The 25,207-nt window shown below is 36.7% G+C and overlaps 3 protein-coding genes across 8 annotated transcripts in view; 2 read left to right on the forward strand and 1 right to left on the reverse strand.

Annotated features, from left to right (window-relative positions):
- Window positions 1-5,253, forward strand: part of ptprc (protein tyrosine phosphatase receptor type C) — a 23,746-nt gene extending 18,493 nt beyond the window's left edge. For all 6 annotated transcript variants that reach the window (XM_044130518.1, XM_044130521.1, XM_044130520.1 and 3 more), the window contains 8 exons: window positions 384-533; window positions 814-904; window positions 1,682-1,818; window positions 1,943-2,068; window positions 2,159-2,281; window positions 2,395-2,552; window positions 3,389-3,524; window positions 4,257-5,253. In XM_044130518.1, coding sequence (XP_043986453.1) covers window positions 384-533; window positions 814-904; window positions 1,682-1,818; window positions 1,943-2,068; window positions 2,159-2,281; window positions 2,395-2,552; window positions 3,389-3,524; window positions 4,257-4,598 — 1,263 coding nt within the window. In that variant the 3' untranslated portion in view covers window positions 4,599-5,253. The remainder of the gene's footprint in view (window positions 1-383; window positions 534-813; window positions 905-1,681; window positions 1,819-1,942; window positions 2,069-2,158; window positions 2,282-2,394; window positions 2,553-3,388; window positions 3,525-4,256) is intronic.
- abhd8b (abhydrolase domain containing 8b) lies at window positions 4,858-16,013 on the reverse strand. Its single transcript, XM_044130525.1, has 5 exons — window positions 15,800-16,013; window positions 11,352-12,155; window positions 11,048-11,218; window positions 10,165-10,381; window positions 4,858-9,427 (listed from the first exon to the last, which is right to left on the reverse strand). Exons 2-5 carry the CDS (start codon window positions 12,143-12,145, stop codon window positions 9,191-9,193), a joined length of 1,419 nt encoding a protein of 472 aa, XP_043986460.1. The 5' UTR covers window positions 12,146-12,155; window positions 15,800-16,013; the 3' UTR covers window positions 4,858-9,190.
- Window positions 16,014-17,402: 1,389 nt separating this feature from the next.
- Window positions 17,403-21,955, forward strand: dda1 (DET1 and DDB1 associated 1). The gene is made up of 5 exons (XM_044130526.1): window positions 17,403-17,760; window positions 18,183-18,263; window positions 19,812-19,863; window positions 20,161-20,222; window positions 20,392-21,955. Exons 1-5 carry the CDS (start codon window positions 17,752-17,754, stop codon window positions 20,494-20,496), a joined length of 309 nt encoding a protein of 102 aa, XP_043986461.1. The 5' UTR covers window positions 17,403-17,751; the 3' UTR covers window positions 20,497-21,955.
- Window positions 21,956-25,207: the final 3,252 nt, after the last annotated feature.

Genomic DNA, 25,207 nt, shown 5'->3' on the forward strand with positions numbered 1-25,207 from the left:
CACTTTTCAGCTTTTTATTTATGAAAGATATTATCATCACTCACCTTTTGCGTTACGTATTGTTGGTTCTTCACATAAAACCACAATCAAATACTTAATAAAAGCAAAAAGACAAAACTGTGTGGTATAAATTTTCAAGGCACTTTATTTACCATCTCTTCTTCCGTTATGTGACAAAATATTTAAATTTTTCAAGAAAAAAAAAAGATCACTGATGTTACATGGGTGAGTCAGCCATTTTGATGTTTGATGGCGTGTTTCAAAGTGAAACCAGCAGTGCAAAAAAAAAGAAAAACTAAAATAAAAGGAGTAAATGCGGTAAATCAATACATGTTTTGGTTCTGTTACTTGGGGGTTGATGTGGTTAATTGTGTCACCTGCAGGCCCAGTACATCCTGATCCATCAGGCTTTACTGGAGCACAACCAGTTTGGAGAGACAGAGATCTCTCTGTCGGAGCTGCACAGCACACTGAGCACGCTCAAACAGAAAAACTCCGACAGCGAACCCACGCTTATGGAAGAAGAGTTTGAGGTATGCTTTATTCTTTTTTCTGAAACATTTATTTATCTGAAGCTTATTTATTAAGCTAGTTTAACTATTTTTGTACAAGTCGGCCTATCTGAAATAAGATAGGGAGGGATTTGTCATTTTGTTTTGTAATAAAAACGTACTGATTAAACATCTTTTGTCATTATCAAAAAGTCCACATTAGTCTCTTTCCAGTCTGTTTTTAGGGCCTAAATGGAAAACATTTCAGTTTAAATGACTTTTTATTTTGAACCACTTAAAAAATCTTTGTGTTGCATTTCAGCGACTCCCTTCTTTTAAAAACTGGAGGACCTGTAACACAGGGATCACAGAAGAAAACAAGAAGAAGAATCGCTCTTCCTCTGTTATCCCATGTAAGTATCTGCTACAGGAGCATCTTAATAAATATGAATATCTTCAAAAATTACATTTGTTTCAGAAATGTTATTGAAAAAGGGAAATCCAGATGTTATTTACATTCAAAACCCTATTAATATATTTGAAGAGTTTTTTTCTATAAAGCTTGACAAATCCAGCTTACAGCTAATGAAAATACCAGCATTTCTCTGAAAGGTTTCTTATGATATTCTGTAGACTAAAACTGATTTTTAAACACAGAAATATTATAATAACAATGACACAGTCATTTGGAAGACTGCTGACTGGACAGTAGTCTAACACACGGTAACAGGCTTCTTCACACTGGTGGTAAGCCACAAAAAACGTCGCTAAAGAAGTTTGTTAACAGAGAGCTATGTCCGATCATATTAAGGAAAAGTTGAATGGAAGGAAAAGTGTGGAAAAAGAAAGGATCGACCGTCAACTGGGATAAGTTCAGCATTCATTGGACAGTGAAGGAAGTCAATTAAAAAGTTTGTGAGAGCTTCACAAGGTGTGGACTGGAGTCTGAGCTTTACTGTGTTGCACTGGCCAGCAAACTGGTCTGACCTAAACTGATAAATGATAAATCATCCCAAAGTCAACAGATGAGCTGAAAGCCACTATCAAAACCAACCTGAGTTAACTAGGAAGACAACCTGATTTACTGATGTTCTACTCTACATCTGTCTTGGTTGTGTTTCTTCAGAATTATTTGTTTTTATCCGTTTCTCTTGTGTCTCAACGTCCTTCTCTAAACCTCCCGTCTTCAGATGACTACAACCGAGTGTTTCTGAAGACACAAGAAGACAACAGTCAGGACAGCGAGGTTGACGATGAAGAGCCGGACGACTCGTCAGATGAAGAAGACGAAGACTCCACTAGATACATCAATGCCTCCCACATTAATGTATGCTATTATTCTCACCTTTAAATACATTAAGGGTTTTTTAGATTAAAAAAAGGAGGGCTGATTATCTTAGTTCTAGTTTCACTTTCTGATTGTTTGAACTGGTTAATCTGTTTTCTTGCAGGGTTACTGGGGACCTCGTTCTCTGATCGCAGCCCAGGATCCGCTCCCAGACACCGTCGCCGACTTCTGGTCGATGGTTTGCCAGAAGAAAATATCCACTATTGTCATGCTTTCAGAGCACAAAGAGGTAAAAACCCCTCTTTCACTTCTTATCATGCATCCATGCACACGTTTAGAGTAAATGATCTTGTTTTCTTTTCTCTCCTCTTGTTGACAGGATGGTGAACCTCTCTACTGGAGGAAAGAAAAGGAGACGTTTGGAGAGTTTGAGGTAGAAGTTTCAAGTACAGAAATTACTCCAGTTTTCATCACCCGCACCATGCTGGTCCGACATGTCAAGGTAACATCAGAGCTGGACTTTATGACTTTTTCATATTTACCAGTTCTATGCATTAATTTTACCCATAGGTTTGGTTTTATGTGTTTGCTTAATGAAAACAACTCTGTCAACAGCGAAAAGATAGTCGGCAGGTGAAACATTTCCAGTTCCTGAAGTGGGAGGGCACAAATCTGCCAGAGAAACCGCAGGAACTCGTAGATATGGCAAAGGAAGTAAAACGCAGCTGCGTCGGCAGCAAATCCCAGAGGATGCCAATTCTGGTCCACTGCAAGTAAGGCAGCCTCCCGCAAACTGGCTGCTGTCCAGTAATTAGATATTATTGATTAAAAAAATAAAGCTAATTTAAACATTAATCTCATAAATGCTTTGATGTCTTTGTTAACACAAATTTAAACAACATAAATGATAATTTTTTTACAACTTTACTTTGTTGCAGCCTTAAAGCTCATGTTATTAATTTCAACTTATTTGTGAAATATATTTTTAAAAAAATTAGGAATTCAAAAAGAAAAATGCTAGTTGAAGCCATTGGTGAACTAAAAGTATAAATATTTCTCCTAGATAAATTTGAGTTCATAAAGTGATTATTTATTTCCAGATTTGTGAGTAAGATTGATAAAAGCAGGTGAAATGATGTAGAGATCAATAGAATGGAGACTTAGCAAACCAGCAGCTTACAGCGTGATTTAAAAGCTCTTTATCTAGAGCTCAGTTTGCACATAATTCACTACAAGAGAGAAAGATTCCAGGGTTCAGATAAGGCAGATAAAAATTTTAAAATATAATGCAAAGCATCCAAACGTTTTTTTTTATATATATTTTCAGAATACCCAAAAAACTACAAGTCAACACCACTTTAACAGATTACGAGATAATCTTCTCAGAATGAAACAATCAAGTAGTTGGGTGTGTTTTCAAACAATTGCACAGTACTTCACATAAAGCACGTTTACAGAAGAGACCTTGGAACATTTTAAACTTTTAGCTTAGAGAGCCACAAAGAGCAACTCTGAATAGATCAGCAACATAAAGAGACCAAATTTGATGACCAGCAGCTATTGTATCATTAATTTAGCTTCTATTTATTTGTGTTCTTCATCTCCTCAGTGACGGATCGACACGTTCGGGAATTTTCTGTGGTCTGTGGAATCTGCTGGACAGCGCTGAGACTGAGAAGCTGGTTGATGTTTTCCAAGTGGTCAAAACTCTACGCAAGGACAGGAAGGGGATGATCACCAGCCTGGTACAAACACATTTTTCACTCCTATAGGTTGAAACGACATTAGAAGAGTTATTACTTCATCCATGCTGGTTATTTTTACATTAGTAATAATCAATAAATAAGAATTACATAAAACATAAAAATAAAATGCTATTGCCAATACTACCTATGATGGAAATAAATATCTAAAATTTAACATTTAAAAAAATAAATAACTTAAATAAAATAATAAAACCATTCTAATATTTTTGATTGTTTAAAAGCTTGCTAATGCAGCTTGCAGCAGGTTGCGAGACTTGTTTGTTTGCATATTAGTTTCTTCAAATTTATGTTATGTTCTTAAAATGATCTTATAAATGATCTCGCTTTAACAGATGAAACATTTCTAGCTACTGCTTTCTGAATTATCATTATTTTTTAAATCACGTCTCCAAACTAAACCTTTCTAATCAAAGGTCTATATTTGCTTTTGATGTATTATTAAAACAAAAATATTCTCAAATTAAAATTTAAATATTCAGTGTAAAATCAAATTAAATGATAAGTTTAGACATTTTGATTAGATTTTTATAACACTAGAAATGAGTAGATGACTTTTCTACTAATTGTTGGCACTATGGATGAACTTTAAAATCTGTTTAATTGTCATAATTGCACCATTGTGACTCTTGATAAGTTTCTTCTCCAGTAAAAGCCTCAGCAGCATCAATACGTCTTTTGCTCTCCTGTAAAATTCTTCCATATCACTTTCAGGAGCAGTACCAGTACCTTTACAAGGCTCTAGAGGGCGCCTTCCCCGTCCAGAACGGGGAAGTGAAACAAGTAAAGAGCCCCACCGTCACCAGTGTTGAAATTGTTAACGAAACCAAAGCCGGAGGAGAAGAAGCAGAAAAGAAGCCAGAAGAGAAGAAGGCTGAGGAGTCAGCCAGCACTACCAGCAGCAACCAGCAGGCGGAGGCAGAGAGCACTCCTCTGGTGGCTGAGAGTGAAAAGGAAAAGAAAGAAGAGGAACCTGCAAAGGAGTCCAGCGCCCCCAAAGAGTCCACACCACAGGAGGAAACCAGCAACGGCCCCACAGTCACTGTGGAGGTCTGAGATGAGGGGACACATTTATTCCTTTAATACTTCAGTTTTATGCTTTTATTAAAAAAAATAAAATAAAAAAAAATAAAATACATCATGAATGTATAAACAGTGTAAAGATTTAACTCAGTATGAGATGGTAAGTGAAAATTAGAAAGAATTAGATTAAATATTGATGTTTACTTCCATATTTTGAACTTCTATAAGTTATAAAGTTTCTGAGTAATAGATTATTTTTCCTGCTGGCAAAGGTAATAGAACTGCTGTTGTCAAACTATGGATCAAGATGAAGTTTAAATACGCAGTAGACGAGCTTTTTTGTTTGGTACTCTAAGTTTGTGTAAGGTTAAATTTAGTTTATATTTTAGTTTCTCGCTATTTTCACACACTGCAGTCTACCTTTACATATTGTACATCTGCCATATCGCAATATTTTAGCTGTTAAGTTCAAATTTAATTATTTACTACTGTATTTCCTTTCTGAAATACAATGAAAAATGTTTTATTTATGCAGATTTGCTTATTATTATAGTACTAATGATTTCCAAAACATACTTCTCACTTGTTCTCAAAGGGACATGTTTAATTATTTCCGATCTCTGTGCTATACTGAAACAATTGTTATATCCTCTCTGCCAGCAGAAATAAACAATATTTTATTAAAATCCTCTGGGTGTCATATAGTATACAAACATTTTTTGGAGTATGAGAAAACTTCACTTGTCAATATCAACAATAAATTATGAAGTTGCACCTGAAAAAATGGCTGCTTACATTCCTGAAAACATCAAAACCATTCTTCGGATTTTGACCTTTACTTTCCAAAGATTTTTTTAAATTTTGCCCACATTATGATTTAAACATAATAAACTCTCAACCAGGCTAATTCTGATGCATTGCTTAATTAATGTTCACTAACATAGTTGAACACAGTTTAATATCGGTAAATATGTGGTAAAACTTTCACTTCTGTTTGTGAATGAGATTGTTAATTTCATGGAGAAATCCCACACAGACTTGATAAAAATTTATTTTACTGTCACAAGAAATAGTAAAAAACAAGAAAAAATTCTAAAAAAAAACACAACACATTTACTTCCTTTGATAAATATTACTTTTTGTAATCAGTTTGTGACTGTTAAAGGCAAACAATTACAACATTTAAGACACAAGAGAAAAGTGTTTCCTTCAATTTTGCACAAGAATCAAACAGCTGCATGGTTTTTCTGATTAAAGTTGCACATTAAATAAAATATCAGCTCGAAAATTCAGTCAAAGCTCTAAATAAACTTCAAAAATGGCAATATAAAAGCACTTTCTATAACTAAGCACACCAAAAACTACATTTCAAAAATTATCAACTGTGTCTTGCAAAAATACAAACAAATTACTGCAGCCCAAATAAAAGGAATGCAATGAAACCGGGATGCTCATCTAAACATTTAGAAAAACTTATGCAGACTCTGTGTGGGTAAGATCTTGGTTTTGGATCAAATTTTGCCTAGAAGAGTTTAGGTCTGTTAAAAAAAAAATTATTTTGGCTTATAAGCATAAAAAACATCCAACTGTGAACTTTAAACACAATAACAAGAGCATGTGTTATGTTTTACTATAGTGAAGATTTTGGAAACAAACACTATAGATCAGAGGTAATTACCTAAATGAAAGAAAATGCTTCCCAACCCTTGAAATCTTTATCTTCAAATACACTCTATAAATGATTTTGCATTGTTTTGTGAATATGAGTGCTGATAAAATGTACAGTGCTGACTTTGACACAGCTTTCTCCACCATTACTGGCACCCCTCGTAAGATATGTACTGAAGTCTTAAAGTATATTCTTTTTATGGAAACTTGGTGAAACCAAGAGGACACATTGTTCCAGGAAAGTGACCTTTCACTTGGACCTGAACCACTTTCTTGCGGTCATTTCCTTTGTAAATAATAACATGCATCTGACTCATTTAATGCCATCTGTGTCTCAGATTTATTCCCCAGAGGAAAATGGAAATTATTTTAAGGCTTTGTATATCTCTACCAGGTGGTGCCAACAATCACGACTGGTGCTGTACATTAAACTAAAGGAGGAAACAACTATAACAGGTTTAATAAAATGATCCATATTTAACTGTAAACAATTATTTCTTGTATCAAAAAAGTGAAAATAGGAAACAAAACCAGGTGAAATACAGTTTATAAACTAAACAATATGCTGACTTTGCCTTAAGGGTTTTAAAGAGAATATTTTTAATACTTTAAAACTGTCTGGATTGTATTTTTCCCTGTTTTGTATCCTAACAGTTTTAGTGAATCAACATATATTTTTAGAAATTATTAGTATATATTGGTAATTGACTTCATAGTTAAATTTACTGATGTATAGCTGAATTAACATCATCTCAGGAAGCAGCAGATTTCATTTCACTCCTGTCTTGAGCAGCATTCATTAATCCCTTTTTCAGCTTGCAAGAACATAATCGCACAGCCCTCTAGTACCTTTTTCTACCGTACTGTATATCAATAACTACTACAAACAAGCACTAACAAAAATACTGAAATTTACATCTAGATGAGGCTCAAAATCTACGAAGGAGTATTACGGCTAATGTAGATAAAATAAAATAAAATCTTTTGTAAATTTCCACCAAAATTTCCATATTTATATTAAAAATATTTCAATAGTTTCTAAAATGAAGTTGAAAATTTGCAAGAAGAAAATATTTTTTCTTGACTAAAAGTTTAATTATCTTAAACCTTAGATATTTTCTGACATTATAAAGTTAGAAACCTTTAAGAAAAAACACAAAAGTTTACTGAGATTAGAAAGTCAGACAAAGTCAAAGTCAGACTCATAAGATGTCATTCTAATGTAGTAAAATAGTCCAGATCTGCTGCTTAACCTTTGAAAAAATTTTTCTTAAATTTACCACCTCAATCTTAGAGGACTTCTGTCAATTTTGCCACAAATCTCTGACTTAATAATGAAAAACTTTTAATATTTTTCTGATAAATTAGTTTTTTCTTATAAATTCTGGCTTTACAATGTCAGAATATTCTAGTTTTATTATCGTATATTTATATCCCTCCCATGGTGTTAAAACGACGCTCAGGAGGAGCACAGCAGATGTCACGGTCAGACAGTGGGGAAGAAGGACGGATTTATTCCAGCGGACCGTCAGTTTCTGAAACCATGCACAACCATGCGGGGTTATTGCGACCACGCCGGACCAGAGTAAAAAGTTCAGGGACCAAATTACCTCATATCTTAAGACCATGGAACAGTTAAACAGTTCAAATTAAAACAAAATTAAAAACAAAAAGAAAATCTTGCAAACTTTCAACTTTTCAACATCAGAGGAAATCTTCTTTTAAGTATGTGAAACTAATCTCAAAATGTCTGCAGTTTTTATATCTTTTATCTGCAATTACCTTAATACTCCATTGTATAATCCAGCCAGAGCTCAAATAGTCAACGACTAATTTTATTGTACAAACAATTGTTTCTGATGGTCATGTTCTTCAGTATGGTTTACAAATGCATTCTTTTACAATTTAACAAAAAAAGACACACACAGAAACATTTTCATCAAGTCTGAGCAATAGAAAAACAAACAAAAAATCAGATTCCAGCAGTTTGCATCATAGTTTGATTCTAAAAGTGCAAACTTTGACTCTCATCTGACAAAATTCTGTTCAGGATTTGGTTTGCCTCCAGCAGAGGAGTTCAAGTATCTTGGTGTCTTGTTTACAAATGATTGCAGAATGGAGAAGGAAATTAATAGATGAACTGGGGCCTCATCTGAAGTATTGCAAACTGTGTTCTGCTCTTCTTGTGGTGATGAAAGGTGATCCAAAATGCAAGGCTCTCATTTGTCCAGTCTGTCTCTTCTATGGCCATGAGAAATAGATTCAGACATTCTTTAATGATTGAGATTATCTTCCTCCGCAGGGTGCCTGTACTCAGTTTAGAGATTAGATGGGTCGCTCCATCATCCGGGGGGATCAGAGCCAAGGTGCTTCTCCTCCGCATTGGAAGGAGTCAACCTGACTCCTTCAATCTGAAGGAGTCAGGTTGGGCATCTCACCAACCTGCCTCCCTTTGGAAATTTTCTTGAGAGGAGACCACAAGTTTGCATGGAAACACTTTGGGACCCCCCAATGAGATGGAAAGTGTTGCTGGTGGGAGGGTTAGCCCTGTGACCTGATCTCTGACAAAATAACGAATGGACGGACGGAATCTGATTTACTCTCCTGCCAGTTTCATATCATTGTTTATCTTGGTTGATTTTCACCACTATTTTCTAGTTTTTCAAAGGCACAACCACATGAACCTCTGTTTGAGATAAACTCCTTAGAGCTGACATTCGAACAATCTTTTACCTGACTTGCTCTCTTCAAACTGCAACTGAAACCAAACCAGAACAGTAATGTCCCACCTCCACAAATCCACCTGTAATCCCGAGGAGCTCAGATAAATCGTCCACTTTGTCTCTCCGTGCCATTCAAACCGGCTCTGTTCTGCAGGAAGTGGATGAACCAGGTTTTATATTTACCCCTGCTTCAGTTTTAGCCTCAATTAGTTGCATTCTTTAGTCTGTTTTTGTTCAGTTTGATTGGGTTTGCATGGCGGTTGCAGGCCGGACGATGGCGGGCTCAGAAATGTTGTCAGTTTGAGGTTTGGCGGTCTCCGGACGGGCTTTGGGCTCTTTCTTTGGCGGTGGAAGTGTGACTGGTTCCCAGAGGAAGAACTCATGTAGAAGTGTGTTGACAGCTTCAGGACACTCCAGCATCACCATGTGACTGCCGTCCTCCAAGACCTTCAGGAACGCCATTAGAAGAATCTGACAAAAACAGTAATAAAGAAGAGGTACAGTCAATGTTCTTCATGAAACATGAATGTTGTGAACTCGGGTAAAACCCTTAATAGTAAAAACCTCCATTTAATAATTGCATTTTGTGTTTAGTCATGTTGTTTCACTAATGATGCGTTCACACCAAATGTGTTTTGAGCGTCAGATGCGTCTGGTTTACATTCAAAGTCTATGCGGAGGCGCATCGAGCGTCTAGCGCGACGCAAGCGCGTCCAATGCGTCCGACGCTCCACAGACTTTGGATGTAAATGAGACGTGTCTGACGCTCAAAAAGTGTTTGATGTGAACGCACCATAATATTTAAATTGGTTTAATGTTCAGAAACACTTAGGTGTGACAAATCAGGAAGGGAGCAAAACACTTTTTTGCACCACTGTACGTGAGTAATAACATGATATGTTAATACAAATTCAAACAACTCTTTCAGAGTGTTACGGATTACCATACAGTTTTGTAAAATGTGATATGTGTGTATGTGATATTTTAATACCTTTACAAATTGGTTGTCTTGTACAAATCATTTAGTCTTTCTCAAACTAATTGGTCTGGATAAACTTTGTCTTCCTCTGGGATATTCATATCAATTTTACTGATTCAAACATTTTCTCACCTTGTTCTTGTTTTTTTTTTTTTACCCAAACTAAAAACTCAACCTCAACGAGATTAGCTGTTTGGTCTCTGTACCCAGAGTCTTGGTCAGTCCTCACCTCAGCCATGCGCTGGTCCTCTTCTACTGGGACAAACTTGTCATGCATGCCGTGAACCAGCAGGACGGGCACCGTGAGCTCGGCGTGATAAACCTCGTCCCCCTCAGGCCAGTACTGACCGCTCATCATGGCACGCAATACAAATGACGACACATTGAAGGCATTGTACTCTTTCAGCAACTGCTTCTCCCTGGATCCCTGCCGAGCGAAGCCGGCCCTGCAGAGGCAGAAGCAGAGATTTATCCAAGTTACAAACACAGATGAAAACAAATGATGCCAAACACTGCATCGCCCACTTTCTGGCATTAAGTCCAAAGTCTAAAGCTTCCCAATGTGGACAAAACTGTAAAGAATTAACTGTGATAGATTTTATTTTTCCACCTTTTGCAGATTTTTTAGCTGCAGTTTGTTCTTCCCTCTGGTCACTTCAGCTAAATCCAAATTTTTCATACTCCTCACATAATTATTTTGCTTGGAATTAAGAAGAAATTGATAGGTTATTCTGCTTATGTTTTGAAAATGGCAGGAAAGGGACAATGGCAATGTCACTGTACAGAATTTCCTGCAAACAGATTTGTTTACTCTGTCTCCTGTGCCAGCAGATGTCAGCTCAAACTAAGCCAGCTTCAGCTCAAAGTTTCCACCTGTTAATCACACACCAGAATCCTGACAGAATCTCTTCTTTCCACCTTCACCACGAGTATAATCAGCCTAAATCATTTAGTAGCATTGATTGTGTCAACTTTATGGTACTTATGGGATGTAGTCTGCAAAAATGCAGATATTGTGTTGAACTACAGTGGCTGCAAATGATCTAAAGTAACTCACTGAGGACAAAAATCCTGATCTGGACATCTATAATCAGAATAAAAATGTGTCTTACTTTAGGAAGCTCCAGGCTAACAGTGGGGACAGGCAGTGAAGCACACAGGTGGGCAGGTTGAAGATGCTGCACAGGCTGGGCTCCAGCGCTGTGGGACCACCACCATTGATCATCACCATTTTGTGAATCTGGTCTGGAAACTCATGAGCCAGGAATGTACAGAAAGACACGCTGGAAAATAGGAACAGATTGAGGGTTACAATATAGAACAGATAGTAAACTTGTGGTAACCTGCTAAACAGAATGAAGCTTTGATGATTTTTTCCATTAATAGTTGATATAAAGGTGTTAACATTAATAATACCCGTAGGAATGTCCTATTAGGATGTTCCTCTTCTTTGCATATCTCTTAAAGATTAGTCTCATATCCTCCGCCAGGGCATAGAAGGTGTACGCTGCAGCTATGTGTGGAGATGAGCTCGCTCCATGGCCTGCCAGATCCGGGGCGATCACCTCGTACCCGAGTCGTGAAAAGAAGTCCAGCTGACTCCCCCAGATATCCAGTGACCCCCCGACCCCGTGGATAAAGAACAGAGCAACATCTGAATGTGTTCCTTTACAGGCTGCTATCTTCCTTTCACAGTCAATCACCACGATGCGCTTCGGCTTCCTCCTTCGTTTGCGGGGTTGCTGGGACTGCTCGGCCTGTCCGGCAGCAGGCACCTCTCCTGCTGACCCAGTTTCCGATGCCCCGTTGTTTCCAGCTGTGACAGAGTCTGACCGAGCCTCAGGGATGCTGACAGGAGGTGAAGAGTTGCGACAGTCTGTCAGTTCAACCTCCACCATGCTGTTGGGATCAGTCTCTCCGTTCTGGCAGATCTTCAGCTCCGCGCTCGCCCTCTCGCCCAAGTTCTCAATGAACAGCTGTCCGTTGCGGTAGACTGTGATCTTTCTTTTGCAGCTCACGATCCCACCCAGCGAGGGCTCCTCCACCGCCGGTCTGTCAGGGATGATGTGTCGAACCCGCAGGACACGGCCTGGTTTCACCTCCACAAACTCGTACCCATCTGCAGGCTCAGAGGTTTCCACGGGAACCACGGTGTTGGCCGGTTTGGAGGTGAGACAGCAGAGGAGGCCTTCAATAAAGCTGGTCAGCATGGCTGCCAGTCTGGATGGAAAACAGACACAGAAGTACAATATGATGGCATACAATATGGGCTTAATTAAGGTTAATAAAATTTTATTATTAGACTGTAATTATTAAGACTACGTGTAATTGTAGTCTAATAAACTACAATTACAAGTAGTCTAATAATTACATGTAATTGTTGTTACAATTACATGTTTTTCAAACTTTGCTAAACTTAAACTTAGCTAAGTTTTGCCCTTTTACACTCAAGTATGTATTTACGCCTGAATCCTTTGTGATTTTCTCCACATTTCTTACGGCAGCATTTGGCGATATAAATAGCAGCAGACAGTTATAGCTGCTGAGTTAAAGCTGTCCACCATGTGATCCCTCTGCAGCAGTGCAGTCCGCTGAAGGGCTGCAGGGGAACCAACCAGCTACTTTTGGATGATATTAGAGAAAATTGGATCATTTCAGGAGTAACTAGACTCATAAAGTTCAAATAAAGAATGTTAATGAAACTAAATGGTAAATGTCCAGAAATCGTAATGACTCCAAGTACAGTATTAGTAATACAATGGACTAAATTAGTTTTATAGTTTCTTTTTAAGGAAATGCAGCTAGCCACAACTGAAACAGTTTAGTTTCAGTTGTTTATCAGCCACAGAAACTACAGCAGCAGTAAAGTCTGCAAGTCTCTCTGCAGGTGGCATTATCTTACCTTCCCGTTGCTCCCCTCCCCATTGGAGGGGATTAAACTCTAAGTACAAACAACAAATCTCTCCACCTCATCTTGATGAAAAACAGTCACATCTGCTGCTGTTTCAGTTTCTGCATTTTTTCTTTTGCACTCCCATTCCATTTGTTGCTGCTTTTGTTTTGGGCACAATGTGTTGCAGCCTATGCTTTTCTGCCTGATTTACACTGGCTAAAGTTGCAGATCCCCAGTCTGCACAGAGGTGCTATGTAGAGCAGTACATGCTGTTTTAATCACAATAAGAGGTAAAAAAATACTTACATTTATTACAGGAATTTATAAGTGTTTTATCCAGCTGTCCGTTTGTGGTCTTTAGGTTAACAAATTGTTGTCTTAGTGACAATTTTATATTAATAAATGATGACATAATGTTATAGATGATTCCATCCCACATTCTTCTGCTGCAACTCTTATAAATACTCGATCCCATTAAGACTCAGGTGTTAATTTTTTCTTTCCTAACAGTGCTGAATCTGGAGGTTGAAATCACAAAAGAATATAATTTTCATGTGAATCCTTTCATTTTAAATCGCACAAACTATAAACAAACTAAAACCACAATGTTTTATTGAGACAATGTGATCTGATTCAGTGGAAAAGGGATTTGTGACTAACACACTAAAAGAGTTTTACAAGATTGTTTCACAAGACACCCAAATAACTTCCTTTAACTTTTTTTGGTTGTTTCTTCTCTCTCTCTTTGGTCCAGATAGGGATCAGCAACTTTTACAATCCAAGGAGCCATTTCTGTCATCAGTCCAGATGAATAAATCTTGTTTAGAGGCACAAAATATTCCATAATTTTTTGGGATTTTTTTTTTTTACAATTTTAGTAAATATCAGCTACATGAAGGCTGCAATCTTTAGAGGACAACCATTTTATTTCTATGTTTAGGTTTTAAAATAAAAGTTTTTACAAAAAAGGTGATAGATTAAATTTATTTTATGGGATGTTGATATTTGCACAGACTAACAACAAGAGAAATACATTTAAATAAATATTACTGGTGCATTTAGTAACATTTGCTGTGAGAATTATTCAGTGGAAAAAGTTAAAAACTGTTCAAAATTTAATTTTATATGGATTTAAAAACAAGACTTTTTTTATCAGTTTAAGCCAAAGTATTTAAGAGACAATGTGGACAGTCCAAAGAGTCACTTGCAGCTCTGGACCAACATGTTACAGAACCCTGGGCTAAATAAAAATAAAAGGATATGGGTTGCTCCTACTTTGAAAACAGTCATTGAATATTTAATCAAAATGTAAGCAAAGAGGTGATTAATTAAAGACAAATACCTCACTTCCCACATTTTCTTTACCATGCTCATCTAATTTTTCTGAAAAGTTCTGAAACGTTTTGATTTTCCTCCCCATTAGCATCATACTCAGGGTAAGAGAGACTTTCTTTATCTATTTTTTTTTTGTTTGTTTTGTGGAGTCAGAGAGGTGAGGAAGTAAGGAAACATCCAGGGCAATCATAGAACTGAATCAGAAACAAAAAATGGTTCAGTCCAACTGGCATCTTTGTCCAGAACCACAGCTGCTAAGTGAAGGTATCAATGCAAGAACAAAAATTCTTCCAGCTGCAGCATCTAAAACCAGAGAATAACTTTCCAAACATGCAAAGCCTAAAACAAAAAACAGAGATCTACAAAAGAACAAATCAGAACCAACACAACAGACGTGTTTGTGTCTTTGTTGCTTTAGAAAACGGACTCTAGTGTGATTTGAATGACACTAATTCTTGTTTAGATTAATTCTAAGAGATATACATAATTTCCTTCTTTCTTTAAATATGTGATTTAGGAAGTGAAAGACTTCAATCTTACAGAAAATGTAAGAATTATAAGTATAGATATGATGTTACTGTATCAATACAGTAACACTGTATTGATGTTACTTGCAATAGTGTAAGCATTGGCTGCTTACACTATTGCTAATGCATTTTAGGGATATGATATGGATTGATGCAACCAACATATTACCTTCTGTTCAATTAGTAATGCAATTTATTAACCTTAATAATAGAAAATATTGAAACAGTTTTGGTTATTTTTTACTTTGGTGATTATAGTTACTGAGCATTTGAACCTCATTAAAAAAACAAATAATGTGGTGATCCTCATTTGCTTTAATGAGGTTTTAGTGCCTCTGTTGTCATTGGCAGTAAAAGATTATTACATAACAATGCACATGTTACACACAACCACTGCATGGTGTCCAGAAAAGTAGTGCAGGCTGCAACCTGTGAGTGAAATAAATGCAGATCTGGTTTGTAAAAACCTAACATAGTTTTCATTAAAGATCACTTTAATGAAATTTACCTGTTTACTATAATAAGGTGAAATCTAAAATAAACAGTGGTAATTGTTACCTGTTGCATTAGTGCGTTTACAAATTCCGCCTGCTTAACAATTGGCTTAAATTTAAGTTAAAAGTTCAGAAATTGATCTTTTTTTAATAATTATTATTATTATAAAAACTGGAATATAATGTCTAACATACTTTTACCAAAACTTTGAACACATAAGAGTTTATCTTGACACAATGTGGGATGGAAAGCATGCTCTTCACTGAGAAATAAATTTGTTTTTAAAACCGAGCTGCAGTGTTTTTGTTGCTTTGGTTGGCATTTTTCCATCTATTCACCTGAAACAGTGAAACTCATTTGAACAGAGTGCTCGCTGCTTTATGTTGCAGAAAATGAGGCAAGTTCCAGAACGTTTTCACTCTTTCAAACTAAAATTTTTTTGCTCAAATCAAATGCAATATTAAATGTAAATAATCCGCCTGTCTGGGGTAGCTTGCAGCTCTGGTTGGTTTATATGCAGGAACCTTTCTCTTGAGTTCAAACTAAATATTTAAACAACCAAAACTAAACATACTTATTAAAAAAAAAAATTACACGTGAAAGAGAAAGCTTACCTTTATCAAGGCTCTATCTCATAAAACCTCCTATGATCAAACTGTTGCCGCTTTCTTATGAAGCATCGAAGGAGAGCTATAATCTGTTGTAGCCAATCCAATAATCTAATTTATCTGGATTTCGCTGGCCTGCCGGGAGCCACCACATGGCGGCCGGCCAGTGTGTACCAGCAGACAACATGTCTTTCTAAGGGACCAGAGGTACAGCCAAATATCAGAGAGGAGCTCCAGTCCTCCAGTTTCATCCTGGATATGAGTGAAGGCGGCTGGAGGCGCTCCAGAGCTCTCTGTCTGTGTCAGAGGCTTTTAAATCCATCTGCCTCTGGTCCTTGATGCGCGTGTGAAGAGCTGCCCCCTGTTGGCTAGAGAGGGGAAGACAGCACATCAAACTCTTCACGAGAGGAAGCTTGTTTAACTGAGAAAAGTTTTTACAATGTGGTTGCACTGCCTTGCAGAAATAAAGTTTTGAATTCAAATACCTTCTGAGCTTCACATGGTCTCCACTGACTTTCCATCTCCCCGTAGAGCATCTCAATTTCTTTGTAAACGTGACATCATGTTTATTATATTCCATGATGAATCATATGTTGTCTATTATGGCTTTTATTCAACTAAATCAAGTGTACAGAAAGTCTGCCCTGACTGTGTACAGTAACCAGACCCACCAGACTAAGTACCTTGTTTCCCAGAATGCAATGTCAAAGGTTTTGGAATATTTTCTGTCAAATTTGGAAATATTTTAGCAAATATTCTTAATATTTAAAACTTTTTAAACCAATCTTCAAGTGGAATATAGATATGTGGAGCAATGCTCATAAAGTGAGACAAAGCCTCTAAAAATAAAATTTTAAGTAAAACACGTTTCAAAATAAATCACTGTTGTCAATATGAGACTTCTGGTTCATCTCAGCCACTTTCTAAATTTGCTAAACTCATCACAATTCTTTTTTCTATAAGTCTCTCAGAATACAACTAAATGACTTGATATTTCATATCCATCAGGTCAAAGCATATTGATTTGTTATAATAGCCTAGTTGAATATCAAACTGTGGTAATTGTTTGACAATTTGGCTAACAATTACCACATTTGTCATATCCATTTGTCCAACTTGGATATGACAAGTTGAAAACTAAATGCTCATTATCCAATTTCACTGAATTTCTGCTTCCTTGAAAAGTGAAGCAGAGGCATACTTAAAAACAATTTGCAATTGCAGCAAAGAAGTGGCTCTTCAGTAGTAGAGTCCGGGTGAGTACAATCTGAAAAGAATTTCTTTTTCTTTTTTGCAAAAATAAATTCTTTCATTTAACAATTAGGCTACATTTTGTATTTTACAATAAAACACATCCACATTTGTGTTTACAATTTGTTAGAATGTGAAAATGAGGTTCAAGAGGTGTAATTACTTCTACAATTTGAGAGTTGAAGGTAAGGGTCAGATATTTTAAATGAGTGGAGCTAATTGATTCGGATCCTGCAAAGAAACGAAATTCCCATCACTACTCAACATGTCGAAGAGCGGGGCCCGTCAACAGGGCAAATTGTGATCTGCCTCCTGATTGGTTGTCTGGTCAAGCTTTTATCACGTGGTTGCACGAGTAAGCCAATAGCCGCTTCAAGGGCGTGGCCAAGTAAACATCCCTGCCATTCAGCTATCATGTTAGCCGACGGAGTCATATGTAAATAGCTTTACGAGCTTATGGGATGTCAGCTTGGATTGATTTGTTTTATGAATCTTGTGTAATTTTTAGTTGACACCTGGGTATATAGCTAAATATAATGGACACCAGAAGTTCTATGTGAAGGTCGTTGCTGTGTTTTGCAGTGAAAATTTGTCAGGTTAGCTGCCTCGGTGGACTAGCCTGTTAGCTATCGCGGCCATAACGAGCAGCACAACAAACACCGAGTCGAGTCGGCGAGTCGACGTTAGACATTTCTGCCATCGTCATCATGGAGAAGGTACTCCTTTTACAACATGTTTGGTCATTTTGCTTTTGTCTGAAATACAGAGAATATGTGATGGCGTTCTGACTAAGTGTAGCTAAATGTTAGCTTGCTGGTTGCCACACCTGCTCTTTCTTTTCAGGCCAAACCGGCATTTTTGTTCTCTGAAATGTTCATGGTCAACACCGGCTCATATCAGTGCATTCAGCTGCCAGGTCACAGTGGATGTTTTTGGGACAGTAGCAAGATAAATTTTCCTTTTCTAGGTTTGTATAGAGGAGGTGACGCCCAGTCTTTGATCTCAAACAGATAATGATGTCCAGCTTAGGCAATAATTGGGAATTTTTCTATCACATATTTCAACGAAACGAAAGTAAAAGCCTTGATATAGCTCATCAAAATGAGTTTTTATAACCATCTCATGTCTTTTCCCTTAGGCTGATTTCTTAAAAGGACTTCCAGTCTACAACAAGAGCAACTTCAGCAGATTCCATGCAGACTCAGTTTGTAAAGCATCAGTGAGTAATATCTATTCCATTTTTGTAGATGGAGAATAATAGTACTGAGTACTTTGATGTTTATGATTCATTGTTAAATATAAAGTGTTCATTATAAAAACACAAAGATTTTCCAGTAGCAGCCTGAAGTAACAGCTCTCCCTCTGTATCACTATAAATCTAGTATTACTTTAAAATCCCTTAAATTATATTAAGTAACTCAGCACATCTTTTATTAACTCATATACAAAACAAAAAATAGTTAATTAATATTTTTCTTTGCATAACAATGTCATCCGCAAAATATTTTTCCTATGTTCTCTGTTTAACATAAATGACAGCAGCATCCAGCTTAACATTTAAGAGGAAAAACATTAGATTTTCTGTTGTGTGTTTGGTTTTTACACTACATATTCATTATATATATAACTGGGAGTCTTAAGAAACTTTTCCATCTTGGTCAGTTATTATTTATATCATGTTCATGACAAAAGTCTGTCACACAGCTCTGCTGTTTTCCTGGCTTTTACTATTATTTCAAATGAAATGCAGAAATAAAAATAGAATGAATCCCGTTACAGTAGATGTTTTATTGGAACAGTAGTCCCTGTGTTTAATGACTAAAAAGGATGATTTCATTAGAGTGAATATTGGGAAATACGATCGCCCTCATATCAATGCATGACATCACTGTGGTAATGGATAAACTAATTTCTTCCAGCTCCCATGCATTTAGACTGCTGGTCACTGGTGTATTTGGCCTCTTGAATGGGCTTTAAAACCTTACAAGAATTTTTGAAATGTACTTAAAAAAACACAATCTGTTTTGAAAGTACTAATATTTAATTTCTATATACGTAATTTCTAAAAATTTGCATTGAAAATATCAATTTCTGTTTTAGTAATAGGTTTAATTGCTTAACATATCTTTACAAGGTGTATTAAAATATATGTTGACTCAAAGTAGAAGTTTGAGAATAATCTCATGTACGTCCTATTTCAGAAAAAATGCAGCATTTTATTTACTTCATTTTATGTTTCTTTCCTGGACTCACTTTCTTTTTTGGTCACATCTTACAACCCAACTGACTCTTTACTGTCTGCAGTTGAAAATATACAACATAAATGTGAAGGATTGAGCGGCTTTTTTTTAATCTGCTGCTGTTATTTCCCCCAGACGCCTTTTAATGCTGCAGTGGGGCAGGATTAGATTGTCATTGCATACAACAGTTTGTTCATCCGCTGTGTGAAATGACTGTTGTTAATGGCTGTTAATAATCTAGATGTATTGAAGAAAAAGAAATTCTGATTATTTTTCTCCTTAAACCCTTAATCAAAAGTTATTCTGAGTAAATTTAAGGTTGAAGTTGAAGTTTTTGCCCATTTCTCATACTACTTATGTTTAATATACATTTATGTTGTAAATTAAGATGATGCAATTTGTAAAAAGAAATAATTAGAAAACTGTTGTTCACTGCTTTGACCTGAATTGGGAATTTGTTTTTTAAGTATATGAGAATAAGTCTTGACTGTTCTTTCTCTCGTTCATCTTTGTGTTTTGTTGTGCAGAACCGAAGGCCGTCTGTTTACCTGCCAACCCGGGAATACCCTTCTGAACAGAGTGAGTCACAGGGAGCAGCTTCAGACTGGCTGCACTAGCAGATTTATTATAACAGCCTGCACTATGGTGACATAAACACTTGAATAATCAATGACATTTCAAAGAGAAGTACCTGGCTGCAGTGGGGGGGATCGAGAACAGGTTGCAGTTTTGTTGACTGGGAGGAAAGAAAAGAAGTCGGAGCGATGATGATAGAAAGTTTGTGCAGTTATTAATCTGTGCTTTTATTAATGTGATATTATTATGTTAATTTCCTTTAAGAACTACTAACGTGATCTTCCTTTTTTGACGTTGCAGTTATTGTAACAGAGAAAACTAACATCCTCCTGCGTTACCTGCATCAGCAGTGGGACAAAAAGGTGAGCAAGTGCCTTCATTAACACCTATTTCTAAACCCTAAGTCAAATATTTCTTTTTTTAATCAGTATTAGTTAGTTAACTGTGTGTTGAATAAATTATTTATATTTAAAAAAATGTCTTGTCATGGCTGGATTATCGCTGATGTGTGTGTGGTTTTGTTTTAACCAGAATGCAGCAAAGAAAAGGGAACAGGAACAAGGCGAGGGGGACAGCCCGGCACCGCCGAGGAAAATCGCCAGGACAGACAGCCAAGAGATGAATGACGACTCATAAAGTGTGTGTGGGTGTGTGTGTGAGAGGATGAAATAGCATGTGCACATACAAGGTGTAGCCTATGTGAACTGATGAACACAGAAAGTTAGGCGAACCTGAATAAAATTACGTGGTAGTTTTGAAAAGAGGTGCACTGATCAGGATTTTCCTGGCTGACTGTGTTTAAGATCGAGTCAAAATCCATCATAATGTTTTTATCTTGGCTCTGATTGACATGTCGACTCCTCCCCGTGTGAGCCTGTACACCTGTAAGTGTTTGTATGTGTGTTGCGCTGTGGATGCGTGTCGTTCCGTTTGCCTGAAGCGAGAGTGTTAAAGTGTGTAGAGTTGAGGTGGAGACACACTGGACAGAAAAAGCTACTTTTAAAAACTAAACCTGTGTAAATCCGCTCTGATCCACGTGAACGTTTTGTTACTCTGTTAATTTTATTACAACTCGTCGTTGTTGAGCTTCCTGCCAGCCGCAGTGCCCACTCGGTTTCACTGCCCACTTTTAACCACGTGGGGGCGCTTCAGCATCTCTGAAACTCCACAGAACCAAAACGCACTGTGACAAAGAGCACAAAGTAGAGCCATTTTTTCCAAAATCCCCCATAAGATGCGACTATATTCATATTTGTGTTTTAATCTGGGACTTGTGCTCATAGGATTTAGGTAGATTTGTCTGAGATGCATTTTCACACCTAGCATCTCACTGATTATGGCTATAAAAATGTGATTTTCTTAAAGGAAGGAATTCAGACCCGTAAAGCACAGATGGTAAAAAAAAAAAAAAAAAAAAAAATCTAATTACTTGAAAGGAAAGATTATTTTTTTTGTGTGTGTGTGTAAATAGTTAACATTACAATTAAACAATTGTAATGTTTTGTTTTCCTAAATAAATAAAAACACACCCATGGATGCGATAGGAAAGGTAGCACCCTGATGCCCAGTGGACGTTCTCTGGCTTGCATGTTGTTGTTGTCACTGCTGGATGTGCTGCTGCAGAACCGGAACCTAGAGGCCTTACGACTCGTCATCGTGGTCCGAAACCCTTTAGCTGCCCCGGCTTGGCTACGTTCTGCATCTTCCAGTCTCGGAAGGTTTCTTTCAGTTTGAGATCTGGCATGAATTATCACAGATTGGGATTTAAAAGGGATATTTTAGCGTTTTCAGCCACAGAATGCACATGGAGCTTGGGAAGCAGCGTTCTCACTTTCAGTTTGTTCTGGTGTCATAAACCGCTACACTGCAATGAAGCTTCTTGTTATCACTGCCCAGCAGAGTCACGTCGAAGCCTCCTGATGGTTTATCAGCCGATGCAGCAGTGTAGATATTCGTTTTTTTATTTCAATCATAAAAACATGATATGCTTCTGCTCTGATAGACTGTTCAGCTCCACCTTAGGCCTTGCTTCCATACTGTGTGTTTGATCAGATGTTCCTTTAAACTTTGTTCAAATAAAGCTTCACTAAAACTAGATTTTGTCACGTGGTTCTTAAAATCTGAATTTGCTTTTGTCTGGAAAAAGAAAGCTAAATTATATATGAAACTGGGCAGAGAGAAAGGTAATGATAAATATATCTTAAATATCACAATTCACTGATTTATTTTACTAATTTTGAATGGTTACATAGTCATCAATAAATCAGAATAATCCAAAGTTTTACTTATTGCGATTAAAACTCATTACATATAAGATGGACACAGGACACATTTGATGTGTTTAATTCTGTTAATTTTGATTATTGCTTGAGTTGCTCAGTATTTAAATTAATCCATCTAGGGGCGTGCTGTGGTGGCGTAGGGGATAGCGTGACCCACATTTGGAGGCCTTGAGTCCTCGACGCTGCTGGTTCAATTCCCGGACCCTTCGACATTTACCACATGTATTCCCCCTTTCCTGTCAGCCTACTTTCAAATAAGGGACACAAGAGCCCACAAAAGACCCTGGAGGGGAGAAAAAAAATTAATCCATCTTCCCATGGTGAAGAAAAGAATCCCCCATACTTCACTGTTGGGATGGTTTCTGTGTCCACCACACTACCAGGCACTTTTATTCTTTGAAGGAATTTGTTTTTCAATTGAAATTTTTTTATGGTGACTTTAAAGCAAGAAAAAAAAAATTTCAAATTACAAAATCAATTATAAGATAAATTCAACATCAGATTTTCTAATGAAACTGTATTTCTTCCATATTTACTAATCACCCCGGCTTTTCCAGGTTGTCTAAAACCCCCACCCAGAATATTTAATTTTCCACATATTGAACAAATAGAAATAATTTGGTAATCCTAACTGAAGATGTGAGTCGAAGAAAAGTTCAAGTATTTTTAAGAACTTTGCCAGATATCTACCGCCAGTAAGATGTTTTCTAATCGTCACCTCTCCACAGAACCCTAAGAGTTTATTTTTTATAATTATTGAGTTATCAATTAATATATTTCATTAAATTGGATAAGTGGTAGGATTAAATAATTGTTCACTTCTTCCTACTCTTTTCAAACAGAAAAGTAGTGGTAAACAAATTATCTTTTGTTTGGTTATATACACACATTTTCTCTGTCCTACTGATTGCTTTTTGTTGCTGTTTTTAAAAACTTGTTTGAAATAAAGAAAATAAAAATGAACAAAAGAAGAAAAGCCCTGACATACTATTTTAGTACCAACATTATGTGCTGTAACTGTTTCAGCTAAACAAACTCCCAACACATGAAATGCATTTGAAAAGAGTTTTATTAACTATTCTTTTCAGATTTTACAAAAATATGACAAAATAAATTAACAGAAATAAATAATCCCATTTCCCAGTATTTTTCTTTAAAAGAGCGTTTTGTTTTTTCTCTTTTGTACATTGGAAGAGCGTTTGATGTCGTGTCAGTGAGGCTGTGATGAAAACATCTGGTTTTTGAGGTCAAGGTCGGGTTTTAATGAAGCTGTGTTGAGAACCTCACCCGTTCACATCCGACTCAAATTCCAGAAGGTGAAGCGTTTGATAAATCCACTCGATTCAATTGCACTGATTTCCTGTTAAAGAGGAAGAGGCTTCCTTTGAGGGACGTCACAGCTCGACCCGATCAAAGCCAGCTTCCGTGACTCAGGCTTATCAAAATCCCCCATCTCTTCTAAATTTCCAGCTGCCTTGAGTTTGTGATGAAGAGAAATTCTTTTGCTATTTGTTGCTTGAACAGGAAAAGGTGGAACTGTACATAAAAACTTAACGGCTCCAGCAAACAGCCCGATCCCAGCCTTCTGCTAAAACACGTGTACAGATGATGATGACGAAGGGACTCGAATGCATCGATGTTCTTCATCCCTGAAATCCAAATGCAGCAAACTGGGAGGATTTTTTTTAATAAGACTGAGCTCAGCTACATTGTAACATCTACGTCTTGTTTATGTTGTTCCACCGATTCCCTTTAATAATTCACGTCCTAGATTTTTAACAACAAACAGAAAGACAATATATTCCTCTCATCCCCGGAATTCCTATTTTACATTTATAACAAACAGCATCCAGAGAAGTTAAAGAGAACACACTTATACTGATGCTGCAACATGGTTTACCCTCTTGTGTTTTTTTTTCTGTATTGCATTAAATCTTTTTTTATTTAATCATTTATAACTGGTCTGACAAGGCAGAAGCAACAATAAAAAACATTATTTCAACAGATTCAGTGAAGATTCCCCATAAATAAATAGAGTAAAGAAAAGAGAAGTGAAGAAAGGCGGATGTAGATGTGCTGCTCAATGTCGGTCTACAGTATCTGCTTCCGCTCAGTGTTATTGCCAAAGTCCTTGTTGGAGGTGAACGTGTGTAAATGCATAGTTAATGTTTCCATCTGTTAACCCACAGGACAGTTCAGTGGCCTCTGAAACATGTAAAATGTGTGTTTTACAGTGTAATGACTCCACCAAGCATTTCCATCTAAACCTGTGCTGCTGCTGCCTCCTGATGCCCACAGAATGGTTTTATGGGTAAATGTTTATTTTTATAAGCTTGCACCACCTTCTGGAAACCATGAAATAATGACTTACTGTTTGCATGATGATGAGTTTACATAAAGTTAACTGAGCAGATGATATAAATGATAATAGAGCAGTTTGCAAAAGCTTTCTTAACAGCCTGTTTTCAAATTTTAGGGTTCTGTAAACAAAATAAAATGCCAACTAAACCAACTGAGGGATCAGGGAATACATCTTTTTTTTTAACAATCTTCTCCTTTCTCTATTGGATCCTCCTTTCTCTATTTAGTGTCTAAGCCTGTTGTAGAATACTGTAGATCATAACCTAAAAAATACTACATGTAGCTGGAAAAAATTGTAAAATATGCAAATAGTAAAGTAAATGGAAAAAAAACTGGTAAAAACAAAACGCATGGTCAGTGTTTAACAATCAGAACTGCTAAGAGCAGAGACAAAATAAAACATCTCCCTCCACACTTATTGGCAATCTGTAAAAAAAAAAAAAAAAGCCTTAAAATAAATACATTTATCTTTTATTGCAGTAATTTACTGAGAAAAACACTAAAATCTCACTGATAGACACCAGTAATAAAATATAAATGATTTCTACTTTGCAGGTTTTAATGTTTTTGGTTTTGGACTTTTGTTTCCCTGGGGTATTGATATGGTGTGACACAAAGATCTTCTCTTAGGTACAGGGGCAGGTGGAGGATTCAGGTTAATCTTGCCACTGTTCAACGTGACGACGAAGGTAATGAAGGCAAAA

This window comes from Gambusia affinis, linkage group LG10 (assembly GCF_019740435.1).
Source record: "Gambusia affinis linkage group LG10, SWU_Gaff_1.0, whole genome shotgun sequence".
NCBI classification, from domain to species: Eukaryota; Metazoa; Chordata; class Actinopteri; order Cyprinodontiformes; family Poeciliidae; genus Gambusia; species Gambusia affinis.